Genomic DNA, 23,666 nt, shown 5'->3' with positions numbered 1-23,666 from the left:
TGGACTTGAATGGATTGTTTACAACTTCTGAATCGGTTCCCGCTTGTCTTGTCAACAGCAGCTTATCTGTCAAAAACAAGCGTTTTCTATGAAGCGGGGTGACAATGATTAAGACCGAGAAGGTGTTGCATTTGAAGAGTTCCCGAGGACGGAAGGTCCGTGTGGTTCGGGAACATTATTTGAGAGAACATGTTCCCTGCTACAGCTCTCTCTGTCAGGCACAATGCGCCAACGGTAAAGTGATGTTTTACAAAATAAAATACTCTATAAGTCTTCCTTTTGATGTCCTCAAATGTTAGTGAAACGTAAATGTAACACGCTAACTAGCTAAATTACAACAAGGAATAAGCTACACTATGACGTTTCTCTTTTGTATCACACAGTTACGTGTGATAGTTGTTAGTTGTTACACTGTGACAACACCTGTAACCCTTTAACAGCTAGTTCCTGAGTACAATAGCAAGAAAATAATGATCATGGCCATCACAGTAAAAGTAGAGAAAACGACTAGACTCCTGTGCATAAATTCCTATCCCTAAGAATAGACGTGGATGTTGTTGACACAGTGTTGCTGTGTTAGCAAGGATCTCCGTCAGGGCAGGGTAGAATCTGAATCTGTTCATACCTACAGAGACCGAGTGCACCTGCTCAAACACCTTCATACACTATCCCAATTCTTGACAGATTGACCCTCTCTCTCTCTCCCTGTTCTGTCCCAACAGAAGGCAAGGTGTTGTCTGGAGAGGTGACTCACTATGTGGTGCCTGATGCAGGCGTGGCGAGGGACTTTATGGAGATTCTGGAGTTTAGAGAGATCCAGGGGATAGTGTTCACTCAGACTGCCTGCCAGGCTGTCCAACACAGCAGAGGACGCAGGTACAGGAGATACACGCCTACACCCCTCCAATGAGATAATTACGGTAACACAGTTTGAGTAGCTAGGCCTACACCCCTCCAATTAGATAATTACGGTAACACAGGTTGAGTAGCTAGGCCTACACCACTCCATTGAGATAATTACGGTAACACAGGTTGAGTAGCTAGGCCTACACCACTCCAATGAGATAATTACGGTAACACAGGTTGAGTAGCTAGGCCTACACCACTCCAATGAGATAATTACGGTAACACAGGTTGAGTGGCTAGGCCTATACCCCTCCATTGAGATAATTACGGTAACACAGGTTGAGTGGCTAGGCCTACACCCCTCCATTGAGATAATTACGGTAACACAGGTTGAGTGGCTAGGCCTACACCCCTCCATTGAGATAATTACGGTAACACAGGTTGAGTGGCTAGGCCTACACCCCTCCATTGAGATAATTACGGTAACACAGGTTGAGTAGCTAGGCCTACACCCCTCCAATGAGATAATTACGGTAACACAGGTTGAGTAGCTAGGCCTACACCACTCCAATGAGATAATTATGGTAACACAGGTTGAGTGGCTAGGCCTACACCCCTCCAATGAGATAATTACGGTAACACAGGTTGAGTGGCTAGGCCTACACCACTCCATTGAGATAATTACGGTAACACAGGTTGAGTGGCTAAGCCTACACCACTCCAATTAGATAATTACGGTAACACAGGTTGAGTAGCTAGGCCTACACCACTCCAATTAGATAATTACGGTAACACAGGTTGTGTAGCTAGGCCTACACCACTCCATTGAGATAATTACAGTAGACCTCTCCTATGACTATGTCATGGGTACAGAACAGTCCTACACCTCTCCTATGACTATGTCATGGGTACAGAACAGTCCTACACCTCTCCTATGACTATGTCATGGGTACAGAACAGTCCTACACATCTCATATGACTATGTCATGGGTACAGAACAGTCCTACACCTCTCCTATGACTATGTCATGGGTACAGTTCAGTAGATCTCTCCTATGACTATGTCATGGGTACAGAACAGTAGATCTCTCCTATGACTATGTCATGGATACAGAACAGTAGACCTCTCCTATGACTATGTCATGGGTACAGAACAGTAGACCTCTCCTATGACTATGCCATGGGTACAGAACAGTCCTACACCTCTCCTATGACTATGTCATGGGTACAGAACAGTCCTACACCTCTCCTATGACTATGTCATGGGTACAGAACAGTCCCACACCTCTCCTATGACTATGTCATGGGTACAGAACAGTAGATCTCTCCTATGACTATGTCATGGGTACAGAACAGTAGATCTCTCCTATGACTATGTCATGGGTACAGAACAGTAGATCTCTCCTATGACTATGTCATGGATACAGAACAGTAGACCTCTCCTATGACTATGTCATGGGTACAGAACAGTCCTACACCTCTCCTATGACTATGTCATGGGTACAGAACAGTAGATCTCTCCTATGACTATGTCATGGGTACAGAACAGTAGACCTCTCCTATGACTATGTCATGGGTACAGAACAGTCCTACACCTCTCCTATGACTATGTCATGGGTACAGAACAGTAGACCTTTCCTATGACTATGTCATGGGTACAGAACAGTAGATCTCTCCTATGACTATGTCATGGATACAGAACAGTAGACCTCTCCTATGACTATGTCATGGGTACAGAACAGTCCTACACCTCTCCTATGACTATGTCATGGGTACAGAACAGTAGATCTCTCCTATGACTATGTCATGGGTACAGAACAGTAGATCTCTCCTATGACTATGTCATGGGTACAGAACAGTAGACCTCTCCTATGACTATGTCATGGGTACAGAACAGTAGATCTCTCCTATGACTATGTCATGGGTACAGAACAGTAGACCTCTCCTATGACTATGTCATGGATACAGAACAGTAGATCTCTCCTATGACTATGTCATGGATACAGAACAGTAGACCTCTCCTATGACTATGTCATGGGTACAGAACAGTAGACCTCTCCTATGACTATGTCATGGGTACAGAACAGTAGATCTCTCCTATGACTATGTCATGGATACAGAACAGTAGATCTCTCCTATGACTATGTCATGGGTACAGAACAGTAGACCTCTCCTATGACTATGTCATGGATACAGAACAGTAGATCTCTCCTATGACTATGTCATGGATACAGAACAGTAGACCTCTCCTATGACTATGTCATGGGTACAGAACAGTAGACCTCTCCTATGACTATGTCATGGGTACAGAACAGTAGATCTCTCCTATGACTATGTCATGGATACAGAACATTAGATCTCTCCTATGACTATGTCATGGGTACAGAACAGTAGACCTCTCCTATGACTATGTCATGGATACAGAACAGTAGATCTCTCCTATGACTATGTCATGGATACAGAACAGTAGATCTCTCCTATGACTATGTCATGGATACAGAACAGTCCTACACCTCTCCTATGACTATGTCATGGATACAGAACAGTAGATCTCTCCTATGACTATGTCATGGATACAGAACAGTTCTGCCCTACCAAGCAAAAGAGCAGTAACTGCTCATAGAGTGAAACTGAGAAAAATGACTTCAAAGCTTTTTCTTAAATGAAATGTAGGCAGGTCATTGGAAATGTGGTTATCTGTGTCTTACTATGAGGTAATTTTTTATTCATATTGGCCCTGACTTCTGACATGACCTTTGACCCTAGACGGTAGTTCCTGCCTTCTTGCTGTGTACATCCACTGGAATACGTTTCTAGGATGATTGTTTTATAGCACAAACTTTTAGCACAAATAGTTTGATACTTGTATCAGCGAAGAACAATAAATAAAACCCAGGTTTAGCGTGGACACCGCAGCCCAAAGCTCAGTGAAACCTGGGGAAAATGCCGGAACTGACGTGAGTGATGCCAGCTGCTGCCTTTTACCTTGGTTTCACTGTAACTTTTTTTTGCAGTTACTGCAAACATGAACCCCCATTTTCTCCATAACACAACACAATGGAGGCAGGATATTTGTCCACGTGATAAAGCATGTATTTCATGTCAAAGAAATTACAATTGCTTAGTAGGGCAGAGTAAACCTACAGCTCTCCTATGACATATCTATCATAGTCGAAGACACAGGTGTATTAGACCTAAATGGCCCAATGGCACATCCTCAGCACCGCCTCAGAGACAGCACTTTAGTTCTACACTCAGCCATGGCCGTGCCAAGAAATCTCTGAGACAATGTGTAGCGTGGGCTCAGGTCCTAGTTAGAGGTGATTGAGTGAGACTTAGAGGACAAATAAGGCAACTTCCTCCATATTACCTTTTAATACAAATCCACCTTTTGAGGGTTGGGTAAAAACAACCTCGTTATACCACAGCTATGCTGATCAAGCTAAACAGGATCTAGCCTGTCTATGAATAATGTAGCCAATACTGTGTATTACACAACCATTCTAACATTATACATACGGATACATTGGTGTTGTTCTTGACAAAGTTGATGACCAGTGTAAATAACAGTCCCACCAGGCCCTTCAGCAGCCTCGTCCTGGTCTCATTTGGTTCTGTTTCGCTTCCATTTCATAAATCTGTTGCATTGTTAATGTGATGAGGCTTCACTTTTCAGACTACTTAGCTTATGTGTGTGCGTATATAGCCTCTTACAAGGTATGCGTGTGTATGCGTGCGAGCGTGTTTGTGTGTAACTAAGGTGTGCTGATGTCATGCTGTGTAGTTGGTAATTGCAGAGCTCTATTCACTACAACACACAGGGGACCCCAGGATGAACCGCTGAGTCAGGGAGACTCTGGTATATGACTGACACTATCCTGTTACACACTCTTTCAAGTTGGTAGGAAGCTTTGTATTGAGTTAGGTTATCACATACTGTAGGTTACAAGGTTATTAGACTACATACTGTAGGTTACAAGGTTATTAGACTACATACTGTAGGTTACAAGGTTATTAGACTACATACTGTAGGTTACAAGGTTATTAGACTACATACTGTAGGTTACCAGGTTATTAGACTACATACTGTAGGTTACAAGGTTATTAGACTACATACTGTAGGTTACAAGGTTATTAGACTACATACTGTAGGTTACAAGGTTATTAGACTACATACTGTAGGTTACAAGGTTATTAGACTACATACTGTAGGTTACAAGGTTATTAGACTACATACTGTAGGTTACAAGGTTATTAGACTAATCTAGGGCCATACTTCATGAGTTGCCTTCGCTATTTCTTGTTATCTTTTTAACTTTTACGTTGTTTATTTAAGGTCTACCATTTTAAGGGATTTGTTTTATCATACTTTATATCAGCATAACGATGCACTTTGAGTAGAAATGAATTGTTTGTATCAGGCAGTACAATCGGCTGCGCAGCTTGCTGAAGGACCCCCGTCATGACTGTATCCTGTTTGCCAACGAGTTCCAGGAGTATTCCTACTGCCCCAGAGAAAAGGGAGAGCCGCAGGACAAATGGCAGACCAGGTGAGTGGCTTTCATCCTCCTCCTACACCTCCTCCTCCTCCTCCTCCTCCTCCTCCATCTTCTGCCTCCTCCTCCTCCGCCTTCTGCCTCCTCCTCCTCCTCCTCCTCCTTCTCCTCCTCGCCTTAATCTCCTCCTCCTTGCCCCCTCCTCCTCCTCCTCCTCCTCCTCCTCCTTGCCCCCTCCTCTTCCTCCTCCTTCTCCTTTCCTCCTCCTCCTCTTCCTCCTCGTCCTCCAAGTCAAGTTTGTTGCCATTTGTAGGTACATAATACGTACATTGGAATTGTGTGTGTGTGTGTGTGTTTAGGCATGACTCTGTGTATCTGTGTGTGTATGCTGATGCAGGTAGGCATGACTCTGTGTATCTGTGTGTGTATGCTGATGCAGGTAGGCATGACTCTGTGTATCTGTGTGTGTGTGTGTGTTTAGGCATGACTCTGTGTATCTGTGTGTGTATGCTAATACAGGTGTGTCCTTGTCTCCTCCCTCTAGGTGTGTGTACCACGCTGCAGTGTGGTACCATGACCACCTGGCAGGTATGAAGCCAGTAGTGATGATCACTGAAGACCAGACCGCTGTGGCAGAGTACAGCAGCCTCAACTGTGGTGTCTACATCCTGTCTACACAGGTACACTATAATACACACAGCCTCAACTGTGGTGTCTACATCCTGTCTACACAGGTACACTATAATACACACAGCCTCAACTGTGGTGTCTACATCCTGTCTACACAGGTACACTATAATACACACAGCCTCAACTGTGGTGTCTACATCCTGTCTACACAGGTACACTATAATACACACAGCCTCAACTGTGGTGTCTACATCCTGTCTACACAGGTACACTATAATACACACAGCCTCAACTGTGGTGTCTACATCCTGTCTACACAGGTACACTATAATACACACAGCCTCAACTGTGGTGTCTACATCCTGTCTACACAGGTACACTATAATACACAGCAGCCTCAACTGTGGTGTCTACATCCTGTCTACACAGGTACACTATAATACACAGCAGCCTCAACTGTGGTGTCTACATCCTGTCTACACAGGTACACTATAATACACACAGCCTCAACTGTGGTGTCTACATCCTGTCTACACAGGTACACTATAATACACACAGCCTCAACTGTGGTGTCTACATCCTGTCTACACAGGTACACTATAATACACACAGCCTCAACTGTGGTGTCTACATCCTGTCTACACAGGTACACTATAATACACACAGCCTCAACTGTGGTGTCTACATCCTGTCTACACAGGTACACTATAATACACACAGCCTCAACTGTGGTGTCTACATCCTGTCTACACAGGTACACTATAATACACACAGCCTCAACTGTGGTGTCTACATCCTGTCTACACAGGTACACTATAATACACACAGCCTCAACTGTGGTGTCTACATCCTGTCTACACAGGTACACTATAATACGCACAGCCTCAACTGTGGTGTCTACATCCTGTCTACACAGGTACACTATAATACGCACAGCCTCAACTGTGGTGTCTACATCCTGTCTACACAGGTACACTATAATACGCACAGCCTCAACTGTGGTGTCTACATCCTGTCTACACAGGTACACTATAATACGCACAGCCTCAACTGTGGTGTCTACATCCTGTCTACACAGGTACACTATAATACGCACAGCCTCAACTGTGGTGTCTACATCCTGTCTACACAGGTACACTATAATACGCACAGCCTCAACTGTGGTGTCTACATCCTGTCTACACAGGTACACTATAATACGCACAGCCTCAACTGTGGTGTCTACATCCTGTCTACACAGGTACACTATAATACGCACAGCCTCAACTGTGGTGTCTACATCCTGTCTACACAGGTACACTATAATACGCACAGCCTCAACTGTGGTGTCTACATCCTGTCTACACAGGTACACTATAATACGCACAGCCTCAACTGTGGTGTCTACATCCTGTCTACACAGGTACACTATAATACGCACAGCCTCAACTGTGGTGACTACATCCTGTCTACACAGGTACACTATAATACACACAGCCTCAACTGTGTTGTCTACATCCTGTCTACACAGGTACACTATAATACACACAGCCTCAACTGTGGTGTCTACATCCTGTCTACACAGGTACACTATAATACACACAGCCTCAACTGTGGTGTCTACATCCTGTCTACACAGGTACACTATAATACACACAGCCTCAACTGTGGTGTCTACATCCTGTCTACACAGTTACACTATAATACACACAGCCTCAACTGTGGTGTCTACATCCTGTCTACACAGGTACACTATAATACACACAGCCTCAACTGTGGTGTCTACATCCTGTCTACACAGGTACACTATAATACACACAGCCTCAACTGTGGTGTCTACATCCTGTCTACACAGGTACACTATAATACACACAGCCTCAACTGTGGTGTCTACATCCTGTCTACACAGGTACACTATAATACACACAGCCTCATTAGGTTAAAGGTGCACTCAGCAATATGACATTATACACAAAGTCCAGACCATGTTAAAGGTAGATTCAGCAATATGATCTCTCCAGGTACCCAATGCCTGTTCTGTCCCATTGCCCTTTAATGGTGCTAACATGACTAAAGATGAACCCATAGCATACTGTATACTCCTCCTCCATAGGTGAATACGTGGCAAGTGAGAACCCTGCCGTATACTCCTCCATAGGTGAATACGTGGCTAGTGAGAACCCTGCCGTATACTCCTCCTCCATAGGTGAATACGTGGCTAGTGAGAACCCTGCCATATACTCCTCCATAGGTGAATACGTGGCTAGTGAGAACCCTGCCGAATACTCCTCCATAGGTGAATACGTGGCTAGTGAGAACCCTGCCGTATACTCCTCCATAGGTGAATACGTGGCTAGTGAGAACCCTGCCGTATACTCCTCCATAGGTGAATACGTGGCTAGTGAGAACCCTGCCATATACTCCTCCATAGGTGAATACGTGGCTAGTGAGAACCCTGCCGTATACTCCTCCATAGGTGAATACGTGGCTAGTGAGAACCCTGCCGTATACTCCTCCTCCATAGGTGAATACGTGGCTAGTGAGAACCCCTGCCGTATACTCCTCCATAGGTGAATACGTGGCTAGTGGAACCCTGCCGTATACTCCTCCATAGGTGAATACGTGGCTAGTGAGAACCCTGCCGTATACTCCTCCTCCATAGGTGAATACGTGGCTAGTGAGAACCCTGCCGTATACTCCTCCATAGGTGAATACGTGGCTAGTGAGAACCCTGCCGTATACTCCTCCATAGGTGAATACGTGGCTAGTGAGAACCCTGCCGTATACTCCTCCTCCATAGGTGAATACGTGGCTAGTGGAACCTCAGTCAAATGGACCCATACAAGAAGCAGGGTCGGGTTCAGATCCGTTTTCATTCAGTTGGTATAGTGTTTACCATGTTATCGGTCCTGTGTGGCTCAGTTGGTATAGTGTTTACCATGTTATCGGTCCTGTGTGGCTCAGTTGGTATAGTGTTTACCATGTTATCGGTCCTGTGTGGCTCAGTTGGTATAGTGTTTACCATGTTATCGGTCCTGTGTGACTCAGTTGGTATAGTGTTTACCATGTTATCGGTCCTGTGTGACTCAGTTGGTATAGTGTTTACCATGTTATCGGTCCTGTGTGGCTCAGTTGGTATAGTGTTTACCATGTTATCGGTCCTGTGTGGCTCAGTTGGTATAGTGTTTACCATGTTATCGGTCCTGTGTGGCTCAGTTGGTATAGTGTTTACCATGTTATCGGTCCTGTGTGGCTCAGTTGGTATAGTGTTTACCATGTTATCGGTCCTGTGTGACTCAGTTGGTATAGTGTTTACCATGTTATCGGTCCTGTGTGACTCAGTTGGTATAGTGTTTACCATGTTATCGGTCCTGTGTGGCTCAGTTGGTATAGTGTTTACCATGTTATCGGTCCTGTGTGGCTCAGTTGGTATAGTGTTTACCATGTTATCGGTCCTGTGTGGCTCAGTTGGTATAGTGTTTACCATGTTATCGGTCCTGTATGGCTCAGTTGGTATAGTGTTTACCATGTTATCGGTCCTGTGTGACTCAGTTGGTATAGTGTTTACCATGTTATCGGTCCTGTGTGGCTCAGTTGGTATAGTGTTTACCATGTTATCGGTCCTGTGTGGCTCAGTTGGTATAGTGTTTACCATGTTATCGGTCCTGTGTGGCTCAGTTGGTATAGTGTTTACCATGTTATCGGTCCTGTGTGGCTCAGTTGGTATAGTGTTTACCATGTTATCGGTCCTGTGTGGCTCAGTTGGTATAGTGTTTACCATGTTATCGGTCCTGTGTGGCTCAGTTGGTATAGTGTCTACCATGTTATCGGTCCTGTGTGGCTCAGTTGGTATAGTGTTTACCATGTTATCGGTCCTGTGTGGCTCAGTTGGTATAGTGTCTACCATGTTATCGGTCCTGTGTGGCTCAGTTGGTATAGTGTTTACCATGTTATCGGTCCTGTGTGACTCAGTTGGTATAGTGTTTACCATGTTATCGGTCCTGTGTGGCTCAGTTGGTATAGTGTTTACCATGTTATCGGTCCTGTGTGGCTCAGTTGGTATAGCGTTTACCATGTTATCGGTCCTGTGTACCTCAGTTGGTATAGCGTTTACCATGTTATCGGTCCTGTGTGACTCAGTTGGTATAGTGTTTACCATGTTATCGGTCCTGTGTGGCTCAGTTGGTATAGTGTTTACCATGTTATCGGTCCTGTGTGGCTCAGTTGGTATAGTGTTTACTATGTTATCGGTCCTGTGTGGCTCAGTTGGTATAGTGTTTACCATGTTATCGGTCCTGTGTGGCTCAGTTGGTATAGTGTTTACCATGTTATCGGTCCTGTGTGACTCAGTTGGTATAGTGTTTACCATGTTATCGGTCCTGTGTGGCTCAGTTGGTATAGTGTAGCCTTTAGGTCTACAACTCCAAGGTTGTGGGTTCAATTCCTGCAGGGAGCACATAGCCTACACATACTAAACATAGGATAAAAGCATATCCTAAGTGGCTTATATTATCAGTCAGTGTATCATTACCTTGTGCATGTCTCTTGGTCTTCAGGAGCACGGAACTAGAATGAGTAGAACGGGGCCTGCCCATTCAAGTCAATGATGGCATAATGACATTCTATTTCTATGTTCAGGAGTACCTGCAGACGTTCTGGCCGGAGCTGCAGGCTGCCCAGGAGCTGTACTGCTCCATCGCTCAGTCCCTGCGGGAGAGAGGGAGCGAGGGGACGGAGAGAGAGTACACTGAACACCTGCCTGCCGAGGTCCTGGAGGCTGGCATTAAGTCTGGCCGATACATACAGGCATGTGTGTGTTTGAACAGCGGTGTGTGACAGTTGACATTATGTATGTGTGTGTTTTTGTGCGTGTTTTATGTGCAGATGTGGGTGTTTACAAGTGTGTGTGTGTGTGTGTGTGTGTGTGTTTGTGGTGGAAGCGCAGTGGCCACCGACCTGATCAGTTTAACATCTCTCCTCAGTGGAGCATATAAAGTAATGAAGAGCAGACTGTTGGACATGTGGAGCTTTACTTCAAACTACACTCAGATGTGAAGGTCCTCCTCTTTACTTCAAACTACACTCAGATGTGAAGGTCCTCCTCTTTACTTCAAACTACACTCAGATGTGAAGGTCCTCCTCTTTACTTCAAACTACACTCAGATGTGAAGATCCTCCTCGACAGCCATTTTGTGGCCTACAAACACAACAACCCTGGAGGAAAGCGAACACCAAAAACACCAAAAGCAAAAAAGACAACATTTCTGTGATCTGAAAATGTCCCTCCAATGTGGGCTGGGTGGTAACCTAACGGTTAAGCGGTTAGGCCAGTAACTGAAAGGTTGCTGGTTCGAATCCTAGAGCTGACTAGGTGAAATCTGTCGATGTGCCCTTGAGCAAGGCACTTAACCCATATCGCTGCTGTAAGTCGCTCTGGATATGTGCGTCTGCTAAATGACTAAAAAAAGAGAAAAAAAAGACAATCGACAGTAAACTGTTTTCTTCTTCTTCTGTCTCTCTGTCCTTCCATTCCAGGGCACTAAGTCTTCTGTTTCTCTGTCCTTCCATTCCATTCCAGGGCACTAAGTCTTCTGTCTCTCTGTCCTTCCATTCCAGGGCACTAAGTCTTCTGTCTCTCTGTCCTTCCATTCCAGGGCACTAAGTCTTCTGTCTCTCTGTCCTTCCATTCCAGGGCACTAAGTCTTCTGTCTCTCTGTCCTTCCATTCCAGGGCACTAAGTCTTCTGTCTCTCTGTCCTTCCATTCCAGGGCACTAAGTCTTCTGTCTCTCTGTCCTTCCATTCCAGGACACTAAGTCTTCTGTCTCTCTGTCCTTCCATTCCAGGGCACTAAGTCTTCTGTCTCTCTGTCCTTCCATTCCAGGGCACTAAGTCTTCTGTCTCTCTGTCCTTCCATTCCAGGGCACTAAGTCTTCTGTCTCTCTGTCCTTCCATTCCAGGGCACTAAGTCTTCTGTCTCTCTGTCCTTCCCTTCCATTCCAGGGCACTAAGTCTTCTGTCTCTCTGTCCTTCCATTCCAGGGCACTAAGTCTTCTGTCTCTCTGTCCTTCCATTCCAGGGCACTAAGTCTTCTGTCTCTCTGTCCCTTCCTTCCATTCCAGGGCACTAAGTATTCTGTCTCTGTCCTTCCATTCCAGGGCACTAAGTCTTCTGTCTCTCTGTCCTTCCATTCCAGGGCACTAAGTCTTCTGTCTCTCTGTCCTTCCATTCCAGGGCACTAAGTCTTCTGTCTCTCTGTCCTTCCATTCCAGGGCACTAAGTCTTCTGTCTCTCTGTCCTTCCATTCCAGGGCACTCTGAATGTGAACAAGCACAGGGCCCAGCATGAAGCCTTCGTCCGCTTTGAGGGCTCTTCCAACAAGAACTCAGGTGTGTTCCACACCAAGACCTACTTTCTAAAAAAATCCATGATTACAGATAATCCTACATGAGTAAGGATGAGTGAGAAAGTTACAGACGCACAAAGTTACCCCCCCCCCCCCCAAAAAAGAATGCTAATCTCCCGTTATTGTAATGGTGAAAGATTAGCATTTCTTTCTTGGGGGTATGATATTTGTGCGTCTGTAACTTTCTCACTCATCATTATTCACGATTAATTCAGGATTATCCGTAATCATGGTAGGATCCACATTAATGTAGAAGTGTTTAGAAACATATTCTATTCATATTGACAGTAAAAGTGACTCCAAAATGACACAGTACATTATTTACCATTCATTCCTATTGGGCACAAATTAATCTGAAACACAACCAAAACAAACAGCAAATGCATCCAACAAGTTTGTAGAGTCACAAGCTTGATGTAGTCATTGAGTGCAAGGAATATCGGACCAAATACTAAACTTTTGACTACTTTAATACACATATAAGTGCATTTGTCCCAATACTTTTGGTGGACTGTGTACAAAAATATATGGATGAAAATCCCCTCAAATTAAAGCTGCCAGTCTGCACGTTAACCTCATAATCATTGTATAATTTCAAATCCAAAGTGCTGGAGTACAGAGCCAAAACAACCAAACATGTGTCACTGTCCCAATACTGTTGGAGCTCACTGTATATCCTCTCCCAGAGCCACTGTCCCAATACTGTTGGAGCCCACTGTATATCCTCTCCCAGAGCCACTGTCCCAATACTGTTGGAGCCCACTGTATATCCTCTCCCAGAGCCACTGTCCCAATACTGTTGGAGCTCACTGTATATCCTCTCCCAGCAGAGCTGAACAGTGATGTGCTGGTGTGTGGGGGGAAGAATCGTAACCGGGCGGTGCATGGCGATATGGTTGCCGTGGAGCTGTTGCCGAAGGGGGAGTGGAGAGGGAGAACCACGGCCCTGACGGAGGGACAGGGGGAGGAGAAGGGAGACGAGACGCAGAGCCAACCCATGTTCACAGGTACACACACACACACATACACACACACACTACTGACCTACTGTCTGAATTCCTGTCTCAATTACTCACCTCTGCCTTTCCTAGACTGAATGGATGAGATACTAGACAGTACATACAGAATAAAGACTAGGATAACATAAATGTAACATTTACTCCCCCTCCTTCTCTCTCTCTCTCTCTCTCTCTCTCTCTCTCTCTCTCTCTCTCTCTCTCTCTCTCTCTCTCTCTCTCTCTCTCTCTCTCTCTCTCTCTCTCTCTCTCTCTCTCTCTCTCTCTCTCTCTCTCTCTCTTCTCCCTCCTCCCTCCTTCTCCCCCTCTCTCTCCCCTCCTCTCTCTCTTCTCCCTCCTTCTCCCTCTCTCTCCCCTCTTCTCTCTCTCTCTCGCTCTCTCTCTCTCCCCTCTTCTCTCTCTTCTCCCTCCTTCTCCCTCTCTCTCCCCTCTTCTCTCTCTTCTCTCTCTCTCTCTCTCTCCCCTCTTCTCTCTCTTCTCCCTCCTTCTCCCTCTCTCTCTCCCCTCCTCTCTCTCTTCTCCCTCCTCCCTCTCTCTCCCCTATTCTCTCTCTTCTCCCTCCTTCTCCCTCTCTCTCTCCCCTTCTCTTTCTCTTCTCCCTCCTTCTCCCTCTCTCTCTCTGTCTCTCTCCCCTCTTCTCCTTCCACCCCTCTCCCCTCCTCTCTCTCTTCTCCCTCCTTCTCCCTCTCTCTCCCCTCTTCTCGCTCCTTCTCCCCCTCTCTCTCTCTCTCTCTTCTCCCTCTATCTCCTTCCTTCCCTCCCTTCCTCCTTACCTCTCTCACCCCCTCCCTCCAGGTCGTGTGGTGGGGATCCTTCAGAGGAACTGGAGGGACTATGTCGTGACCTTTCCCCCCAAGGAGGAGACCCAATCACAGAGCAGGAACTCCCAGCGTATCCTGGCCACGCCCTGGGACCAACGCATCCCCAAGATCCGCATCAGCACCCAACAGGCTGACAAACTGCAGGTCAGATCAGTGTTTGGACATGGAGAGAGAGCTTAAACATCAGCATGAGCACACTTCATTAAACTAACCAAGGACTTGATGATTAGTAGAGTAATTGAATCAGGAAGCACACTTCATTAAACTAACCAAGGACTTGATGATTAGTAGAGTAATTGAATCAGGAAGCACACTTCATTAAACTAACCAAGGACTTGATGATTAGTAGAGTAATTGAATCAGGAAGCACACTTCATTAAACTAACCAAGGACTTTATGATTAGTAGAGTAATTGAATCAGGAAGCACACTTCATTAAACTAACCAAGGACTTGATGATTAGTAGAGTCGTTGAATCAGGTCAGCTTGCTTTAAGTCTCTGACTGTGAAAAGGACATAGTCCTTGTGACTATCGTCCATGAACCCTGTCACCTCCCCCCGTCTCTCCAGGATCACCGTGTGATAGTGCGTCTGGACTCGTGGGACAGCACCTCCCTCTACCCGAACGGACACAGTGTCAGGGTGCTGGGCCGGGCTGGGGAGCTGGAGACTGAGGTCCAAACCATCCTCATAGAGAACTGTATCCACGTACCTCCTTTCTCTGAGGCGCAGGTAGGTTATAGTATAATCCACCATCCTCATAGAGAACTGTATCCAGGTAGGTTATTGTATAATCCACCATCCTCATAGAGAACTGTATCCAGGTAGGTTATTGTATAATCCACCATCCTCATAGAGAACTGTATCCAGGTAGGTTATAGTATAATCCACCATCCTCATAGAGAACTGTATCCAGGTAGGTTATAGTATAATCCACCATCCTCATAGAGAACTGTATCCAGGTAGGTTATAGTATAATCCACCATCCTCATAGAGAACTGTATCCAGGTAGGTTATAGTATAATCCACCATCCTCATAGAGAACTGTATCCAGGTAGGTTATAGTCAAGTCAGCCTTTGCACTAAGATGTAAATAGTTGTGCTTACCTCCATAAACGTCTCCTGCTGGGAGACCCTGTCGATGCAGTGGAGTACTTCTGCAGAAATGTGGCTTTTTATTTTTTTAATACATAGTTATTGGTGTGTGTGTGTGTGTGTCTGCATGTCTCTGTATGTGGACGTATGCGTCACTGCACATCTGTTTGTGTGTATCTAGCTTGGCGAGATGCCAGTGTCCTCCCCTGAGAGCCCCTGGTCAGTGGACCCTGCTGAGGTGATTACCAGACGGGACCTGAGACAAACCCACCTGGTTTTCAGCATCGACCCTCGGGGCTGTGAGGACGTAGACGACACCCTGTCCGTACGCAGCCTCCCCCCCGGCCAGGGGGGGTCAGAGGTTAGAGCTGGGCGTCCACATCGCTGACGTCACACACTTTGTTAAAGAGGGGTCGCTGACGGACCTGGAGGCCCGCGCTAGGTGAGAGGGAGAGGGAGGGAGTGAATGCGTTTCCGTGTACGTGAGGCATGTGCCCTCCCGTAAAGTTACCCTGGAATACCCACTTTCCCTAAGTCAACTGCTATTGCATCTCCCTCCACTAGTCTGACAGTCAGGATGGTCAGACGTTGTGAGGTTAGTCGCCCCCTGCTGGTGACTGGGCCAGCTCCAGTAACTCTTTCTCCGGTCATGTTCTCAGGGCCACCACCTACTACCTGGCCGACCGGAGGTATGACATGCTGCCTGCCGTCCTCAGTGCTGACCTCTGCTCTCTGCTGGGAGGGGTGGACAGGTGAGAGATCAACACTACATCACACTGACCTCTGACCTCTGCTGGGAGGGGTGGACAGGTGAGAGCTCAACACTACAACACTACATCACACTGACCTCTGACCTCTGCTGGGAGGGGTGGACAGGTGAGAGCTCAACACTACAACACTACATCACACTGACCTCTGACCTCTGCTCTGTAAACCTCAGTGAAGTTTATCAGGATTATTAATTCACTCATAGGTCACTCTTGTAACGTTGGCCGGAACTCTCCGGTAGACTGATGCTGTACGTCCTCGCCTCATTAACAGCTGACTGTGTGTCCGTCTGTGCGTGTCCGTGTGTCCAGGTATGCCGTGAGCGTAATGTGGGACTTGGATGCCCAGACTCTGGCGGTGAACAAGGTGTGGTACGGTCGCACACTAATCCGCTCCTCCTACCAGCTTTACTATGAACTGGCCCAGGCTCTGCTCAATGGAGAGGAGGCTGAGGTCCCAGAACTAGGTACCGATCATGTTTTAATACTGTTATATGTGTCCCAAATGGCACCCTATTTCCTTCATAGTGCACTACCCTTCTCCAGGCTGTCCAAAAGTAGTGTACTATAGAGGGAATAGCATTCCATTTTGAACACATATGTTTTTTTTATTCTGGTTTCATTCATCTTATTGTGAAGCCAAGGTGATTTCTACATGATGTAGTCAATAAAGTTATTTTCTTATTGTTATTTTCTTATTCTATAAATATAATAATATTATTATTATTATTATTATTATTATTATTATTATTATATAGCCCAGCTACCCCCTGGGGAGAGGGATGCCAAGCTGGCCCAGCTCACCCAGGCCCTGGAGACCCTCACCCACGTCGCCAGGTGGGTACCAGAGGGTTTCTGTTTAATCATTGTCTCACCCACGTCGCCAGGTGGGTACTAGTTTTTCTAGTGTACTAGTGGTTTCTGTTTAATCATTGTTAAAGAACGATTAGATAACACATACCTAAATGCACCATATATCTGTCCACCAGACGCCTGCGTGGCCAGAGGGACAGGGGGGGAGCGTTGGAGCTGGAGGGGGTAGAGGTGAGGGCGCAGCTGGATGAGGACAAGAACATCACAGCCCTGGTGCCCAGACAGCCCCTGGAGGTCCATGAGACGGTGGGTAACAAAGCATTGGATCAACAGAGGTTTTCATTCATATTTCTGTTCGCTGTTTTCTTGTGACAAAAAGGTTGAGAGAAAAAATTACATTGAAAAAAATAATTATGATTTAGACTGTTGTAATGTTTGACTGTTGTAATGTTTGACTGTTGTAATGTTTGACTGTTGTAATGTTTGACTGTTGTAATTGACTATTTTAAGAAGTAGAAACCACAGGAGCTAGCCAATGCACAAACTAGCTAACGAGATTGAGATGGGTGGGTTTCCAGGTGGCAGAGTGTATGATCTATGCCAACCACTGGGTGGCCCGTAAGATCCAGGAGAGTTTCCCCCAGCAGGCCTTGCTGCGCCACCACCCGCCCCCACGCCAGGAGTTCTTCAACCAGCTACAGGACAGTGCCCGGGCACGCGGATTCACCATAGACACCAGGTATACTGTTACTATGTGTCACTAACTAACCAGCCATTTAACTATACATACACACCAGGTACAGGTTATAAGCTGTGTTAATAACACTTCTATGAACTATGTTATAAGCCGTTGAACTATCGATATACATGGATTTATTTTCCTCTTTGAACAGTGACACATGACATGGAACAGTCCAGACATGTATCATATTAAATATGTGAAATTATTGACTTGCACTTTATGTCGTTTTGTCTTGTGCAATGGAACGAATGGAATACTCCCAAAAGTGCAAACTCCCAAGTATTTGACAAATGCGTTTGATCCTGTGTCTACACAACCAAAATAACAACTAATTCAAACGTACAGGCTAGATCAAATTACAAATAGCAGTAAAGTTCAACCCATAACCTTGACTCCCTGTCCCAGGTCAAACAAGGCCCTGGCTGACTCTCTGGACCGGGCCGTGGACCCCCGGGACCCTCTGGTGAACCGGTTGCTGAGGGTGATGGCTACCATGGCCATGTCTAACGCTCTCTACTTCTCTACCGGAGCCTGCCCTGTCGACCAGTACTATCACTATGGTAACTAATGTCCTCAGGACCAGTACTATCACTATGGTAACTAATGTCCTCAGGACCAGTACTGTCACTATGGTAACTAATGTCCTCAGGACCAGTACTATCACTATGGTAACTAATGTCCTCAGGACCAGTACTAACACTATGTTAACTAATGTCCTCAGGACCAGTACTATCACTATGGTAACTAATGTCCTCAGGACCAGTACTATCACTATGGTAACTATTTTCCTCAGGACCAGTACTATCACTATGGTAACTATTTTCCTCAGGACCAGTACTATCACTATGGTAACTGTCCTCAGGACCAGTACTATCACTATGGTAACTAATTTCCTCAGGACCAGTACTATCACTATGGTAACTAATGTCCTCAGGACTATCACTAGCAATATGGCAGTGGCTCTACCTTGTCTTTCGACAGTTTTCACCATATTGCAAATACCTCTCCAGTTCTTTCAGATCTACTCCCAGGGGACAGGGGGTCAGGTTATATCTGGACAGAGATGATTTGTTGACCTCTGTGTCCCTTCCTTCAGGTCTGGCTCTGGACCGATACACCCACTTCACCTCTCCCATCCGTCGCTATGCCGACATGATCGTCCACCGCCTGCTCACTGCAGCCATCGCCATGGAGAAGGGGGCGGGGCCAGCCAAGGTCTTAGCCAGTAACAAAGAGCTGGAGGAGGTGGCTCAGCAAATCAACAACAAGAACAGGGTCAGTATCGTAGCAATACTAAACATCCACAATAGCATTAGAAACCAAAATAAGATCCGATGATATAAGAGAAGATGGTACTGTATCATACTTCTGCTATTTTATTCATCTCCAAATGGGAGACTTGGGGGTGATGAAGACCTAAGGGTCAAAGTTGTTTCAATAAATGACATGGAAGCATAGAGCACAGTGTGTGGAGTCTTTTACTTTTTACTGTAGAAAATCCCCTGTGAGGATGTTATCTTCTGACATTGACCCCTGACCTCTAACCTCTACCCTCTGACCCCCAGGCAGCGCAGCACGCCCAGAAGGTGTCCACAGAGCTGTTCCAGTGTCTCTACTTCCCCTGACCTCTAACCCCTACCCTCTGACCCCCAGGCAGCGCAGCACGCCCAGAAGGTGTCAACAGAGCTGTTTGTGTCTCTACTTCCCCTGACCCCTACCCTCTGACCCCCAGGCAGCGCAGCACGCCCAGAAGGTGTCCACAGAGCTGTTCCAGTGTCTCTACTTCCCCTGACCTCTACCCTCTGACCCCCAGGCAGCGCAGCACGCCCAGAAGGTGTCCACAGAGCTGTTCCAGTGTCTCTACTTCCCCTGACCTCTACCCTCTGACCCCCAGGCAGCGCAGCACGCCCAGAAGGTGTCCACAGAGCTGTTCCAGTGTCTCTACTTCAGAGACAAAGACCCAGAGACAGAGGCATCAGTAGAGCTGGTGCGCGCCTTCATACACAGAAGAGTCATACGGCAGATACTGGTCTTCATACCACAGTAAGGTCATAACAGGAAGGTCATAACAGTAGAGCTGGTCTTCATACCACAGTAAGGTCATAACAGGAAGGTCATAACAGTAGAGCTGGTCTTCATACCACAGTAAGGTCATAACAGTAGAGCTGGTCTTCATACCACAGTAAGGTCATAACAGGAAGGTCATAACAGTAGAGCTGGTCTTCATACCACAGTAAGGTCATAACAGTAGAGCTGGTCTTCATACCACAGTAAGGTCATAACAGCAGAGCTGGTCTTCATACCACAGTAAGGTCATAACAGTAGAGCTGGTCTTCATACCACAGTAAGGTCATAACAGGAAGGTCATAACAGTAGAGCTGGTCTTCATACCACAGTAAGGTCATAACAGTAGAGCTGGTCTTCATACCACAGTAAGGTCATAACAGGAAGGTCATAACAGTAGAACTGGTCTTCATACCACAGGAAGGTCATAACAGTAGAGCTGGTCTTCATACCACAGTAAGGTCATAACAGTAGAGCTGGTCTTCATACCACAGTAAGGTCATAACAGTAGAACTGGTCTTCATACCACAGTAAGGTCATAACAGTAGAGCTGGTCTTCATACCACAGTAAGGTCATAACAGTAGAGCTGGTCTTCATACCACAGTAAGGTCATAACAGGAAGGTCATAACAGTAGAACTGGTTTTCATACCACAGAAAGGTCATAACAGAAAGGTCATAACAGTAGAACTGGTCTTCATACCACAGAAAGGTCATAACAGTAGAACTGGTCTGTATATCACAGTAAGGTCATAACAGAAACGGTCTAGTCATATCACAGTAAGGTCATAACAGTAGAACTGGTCTTCATATCACAGTAAGGTCATAACAGAAAGGTCATAACAGTAGAACTGGTCTGTATATCACAGTAAGGTCATAACAGTAGAACTGGTCTTCATATTACAGTAAGGTTATAACAGTAGAACTGGTCTTCATATCACAGTAAGGTCATAACAGTAGAACTGGTCTGTATATCACAGTAAGGTCATAACAGTAGAACTGGTCTTCATATTACAGTAAGGTCATAACAGTAGAACTGGTCTGTATATCACAGTAAGGTCATAACAGGAAGGTCATAACAGTAGAACTGGTTTTCATACCACAGAAAGGTCATAACAGAAAGGTCATAACAGTAGAACTGGTCTTCATACCACAGAAAGGTCATAACAGAAAGGTCATAACAGTAGAACTGGTCTTCATACCACAGTAAGGTCATAACAGTAGAACTGGTCTGTATATCACAGAAAGGTCATAACAGAAAGGTCATAACAGTAGAACTGGTCTTCATACCACAGTAAGGTCATAACAGTAGAACTAGTCTTCATACCACAGTAAGGTCATAACAGGAAGGTCATAACAGTAAGGTCATAACAGTAGAACTGGTTTTCATACCACAGTAAGATCATAACAGTAGAACTAGTCTTCATACCACAGTAAGGTCATAACAGGAAGGTCATAACAGGAAGGTCATAACAGTAGAACTGGTCTTCATACCACAGTAAGGTCATAACAGGAAGGTCATAACAGAAAGGTCATAACAGTAGAACTGGTCTTCATACCACAGTAAGGTCATAATATTAGAACGGTCCCAGATCTGTTGGTGCTGTCTTGCCAACTCATATGGTCATTGCCAACCAGTAAATGATCATAGGAGTTGACAAGACAGCACAAATAGATCTGAGACCAGGCTAGCAAAACAGCATTGAACTGAGCAAAAACATACAGTAGAAATCACTATTACGGCACAGCGATTTATGTTGAAATATTTATTGAACAATATCCATAAAACTGGGTGGTTTGAGCCCTGAATGCTGATTGGCTGACACTATACCACAGGTATGACAAAACATGTATTTTTACTGTACTATTTACATTGGTAACCAGTTTATAATAGCAATAAGGCACCTCGGGGGTTTGTGATATATGACCAATATACCACGTCTAAGGGCTGTATCCAGGCACTCCGCGTTGCGTCGTGCTTAAGAACAGCCCTTAGCCGTGGTACATTGGCCATATACCACATCCCCCTCTGGCCTTATTGCTATACCATAACACACTGACCACTGTGTGTGTGTTCCCAGGTATGGCCTGAAGGGGGCAGTGTACCTGAAGAACAGAGAGGGCCAGGTGGTGAGCGAGAGACAGGACGGAGGATGTGACTGGCAGACTGGTTCTCTACAGAGATACCTGGACCACATCAGTACCACTACTGCTGCTGGCACCTCCACCTTCAACCTGTTCCAACACATCACTGTGAGTTGCACTCAATTACTTTACAAAGTGTCTTAAGATTAGGGAGTGCTGTAATAGGATCCGTTTTGCCTCCTAAATCATAATGAATCAGGGGGAGGGGGGGGGTGGACGGACTACCCTAAGATGCTTTGGGAATACGGGCCCTGAGGGCTATCTTCCTGCAGGGTTTTGTTCCAGCCCTACTCTTAACACATCTGATTCGACTAACCAGCTGCTCCTCAGGCTTCAGTACTTTACGGATGAGCGAATGAAAGTTCTGTCCCGCCTCTTCCCCTCAGGTGCGTATCTCAGTACAACCATCACGTTGTCACTCAAACACACTACGTCTGGAAGTGGTCAGCAACAGGCCCCACCAGGCCCCCGAGACTCAGGCCCAGCCCCTCCAGCCCCAGGGGGCTAGGGGCCGGTCCCAGCTGGTCCAGGAGGTGGTTCGGCAGGCAGAGGAGGCCTCTCAACAGGCGGAGGAGAAGAGGTGCCGGGCCCCCAAACTGTCCAAGGAGGAGAGGGAGTTCAGGCAGAGTAAAAGCCCCAACCTCTACTCTCTCCTGGAGGAGGTCAGGGAGATGGCCTTGCTGGACCTGGCTGCCTGTGGAGGAGCAGGAGGTGGTGGAGATCTGGGAGCAGCTGCTCAGGCTTGTGCTACGTCAGCATAGACGAGGTGGAGAAGTAGGAGGAGGAACAGGTCTGGGAACAGCTGCTCAGCCCTGCGATACATCAACATAGAACTACATGCAACTTTAACACTGATTCTGGGTCAGATTATTGTGGAGGAGGGGAAGCAGGAGGAGGCACATCCTTAGTCTTATTTAGAAAATGAACAGTGGATTGAAGTTGGGAGATGAGATGGATGCATGTATTATTGTATACATGAATACACACGGATTCAGGAGCAGCTCTCAACAGGGCAGGTACCATAGAAACAACACCTGGAACAAGCAGCAGCGCTGGTTTTAACTCAACAGGACAGGTACCATAGAAACAACACCTGGAACAAGCAGCAGCGCTGGTTTTAACTCAACAGGACAGGTACCATAGAATCAACACCTGGAACAAGCAGCAGCGCTGGTTTTAACTCAACAGGACAGGTACCATAGAAACAACACCTGGAACAAGCAGCAGCGCTGGTTTTAACTCAACAGGACAGGTACCATTGAAACACCACCTGGAACAAGCAGCAGCGCTGGTTTTAACTCAACAGGACAGGTACCATAGAAACAACACCTGGAACAAGCAGCTAGTTTTTACAAAACATTTTTCTCATTTGCTGTATTTGAGAGACAGAATAGATTTCACATAAATCGATTCTCAGGCCATTGTTTTTTCACTGAACTGTATAATGACATCTGGCACTGATATGATTGTATGCCATTGTACAGCCTGGTATTGTATTTTAACCCAAATATATTTTTGTAATATTTTGGCAGTTGGTATCTTGGCAGTAAGTATTTGCAAGTGGAATATTCCATTGTATAATTTTTTTAATGAATTAAAGTGCATTACCAAACTTGACAGTTGAACAGTGAAATGTTTATTAATCCTGAAAGTTGATCTGGGTGAAGATCAAACTAATCACGCTGCTAGGTCAAATGTCCACAAGGCTTCAGGTAAATACATATACATTGTATTTATTTAGGACATGAAAATGCTAGAATTGATGACAAGAGATTTTTAATAAAAACATTGCTGCAAGTGACACTGATCTGAACAAGAGACTAGATGTTTGAAATCTGCCAGTTCAGGATC

At 45.8% G+C, this 23,666-nt stretch overlaps 1 protein-coding gene across 1 annotated transcript; it reads left to right on the top strand.

The window, feature by feature from the left end:
- Nucleotides 1-5: 5 nt before the first annotated feature.
- On the top strand, nucleotides 6-23,074 carry dis3l (DIS3 like exosome 3'-5' exoribonuclease). Its single transcript, XM_045225291.1, is given in 21 exon segments — nucleotides 6-234; nucleotides 723-876; nucleotides 5,267-5,395; nucleotides 5,886-6,021; nucleotides 10,589-10,756; nucleotides 12,259-12,337; nucleotides 13,185-13,361; nucleotides 14,166-14,335; nucleotides 14,761-14,922; nucleotides 15,467-15,643; nucleotides 15,645-15,727; nucleotides 15,945-16,037; nucleotides 16,365-16,519; nucleotides 16,811-16,889; nucleotides 17,042-17,171; nucleotides 17,444-17,604; nucleotides 18,013-18,167; nucleotides 18,704-18,882; nucleotides 19,502-19,650; nucleotides 21,752-21,923; nucleotides 22,202-23,074. Coding segments are annotated over 21 exon segments (3,213 nt in total). The 5' UTR covers nucleotides 6-104; the 3' UTR covers nucleotides 22,577-23,074.
- The last annotated feature ends 592 nt before the right edge of the window (nucleotides 23,075-23,666 follow it).

Source organism: Coregonus clupeaformis, chromosome 15 (assembly GCF_020615455.1).
Source record: "Coregonus clupeaformis isolate EN_2021a chromosome 15, ASM2061545v1, whole genome shotgun sequence".
In the NCBI taxonomy this organism is placed as follows: Eukaryota; Metazoa; Chordata; class Actinopteri; order Salmoniformes; family Salmonidae; genus Coregonus; species Coregonus clupeaformis.
Note: the sequence above shows the minus strand (reverse complement) of the source record. Positions and strands in the feature narration are given on the sequence as shown.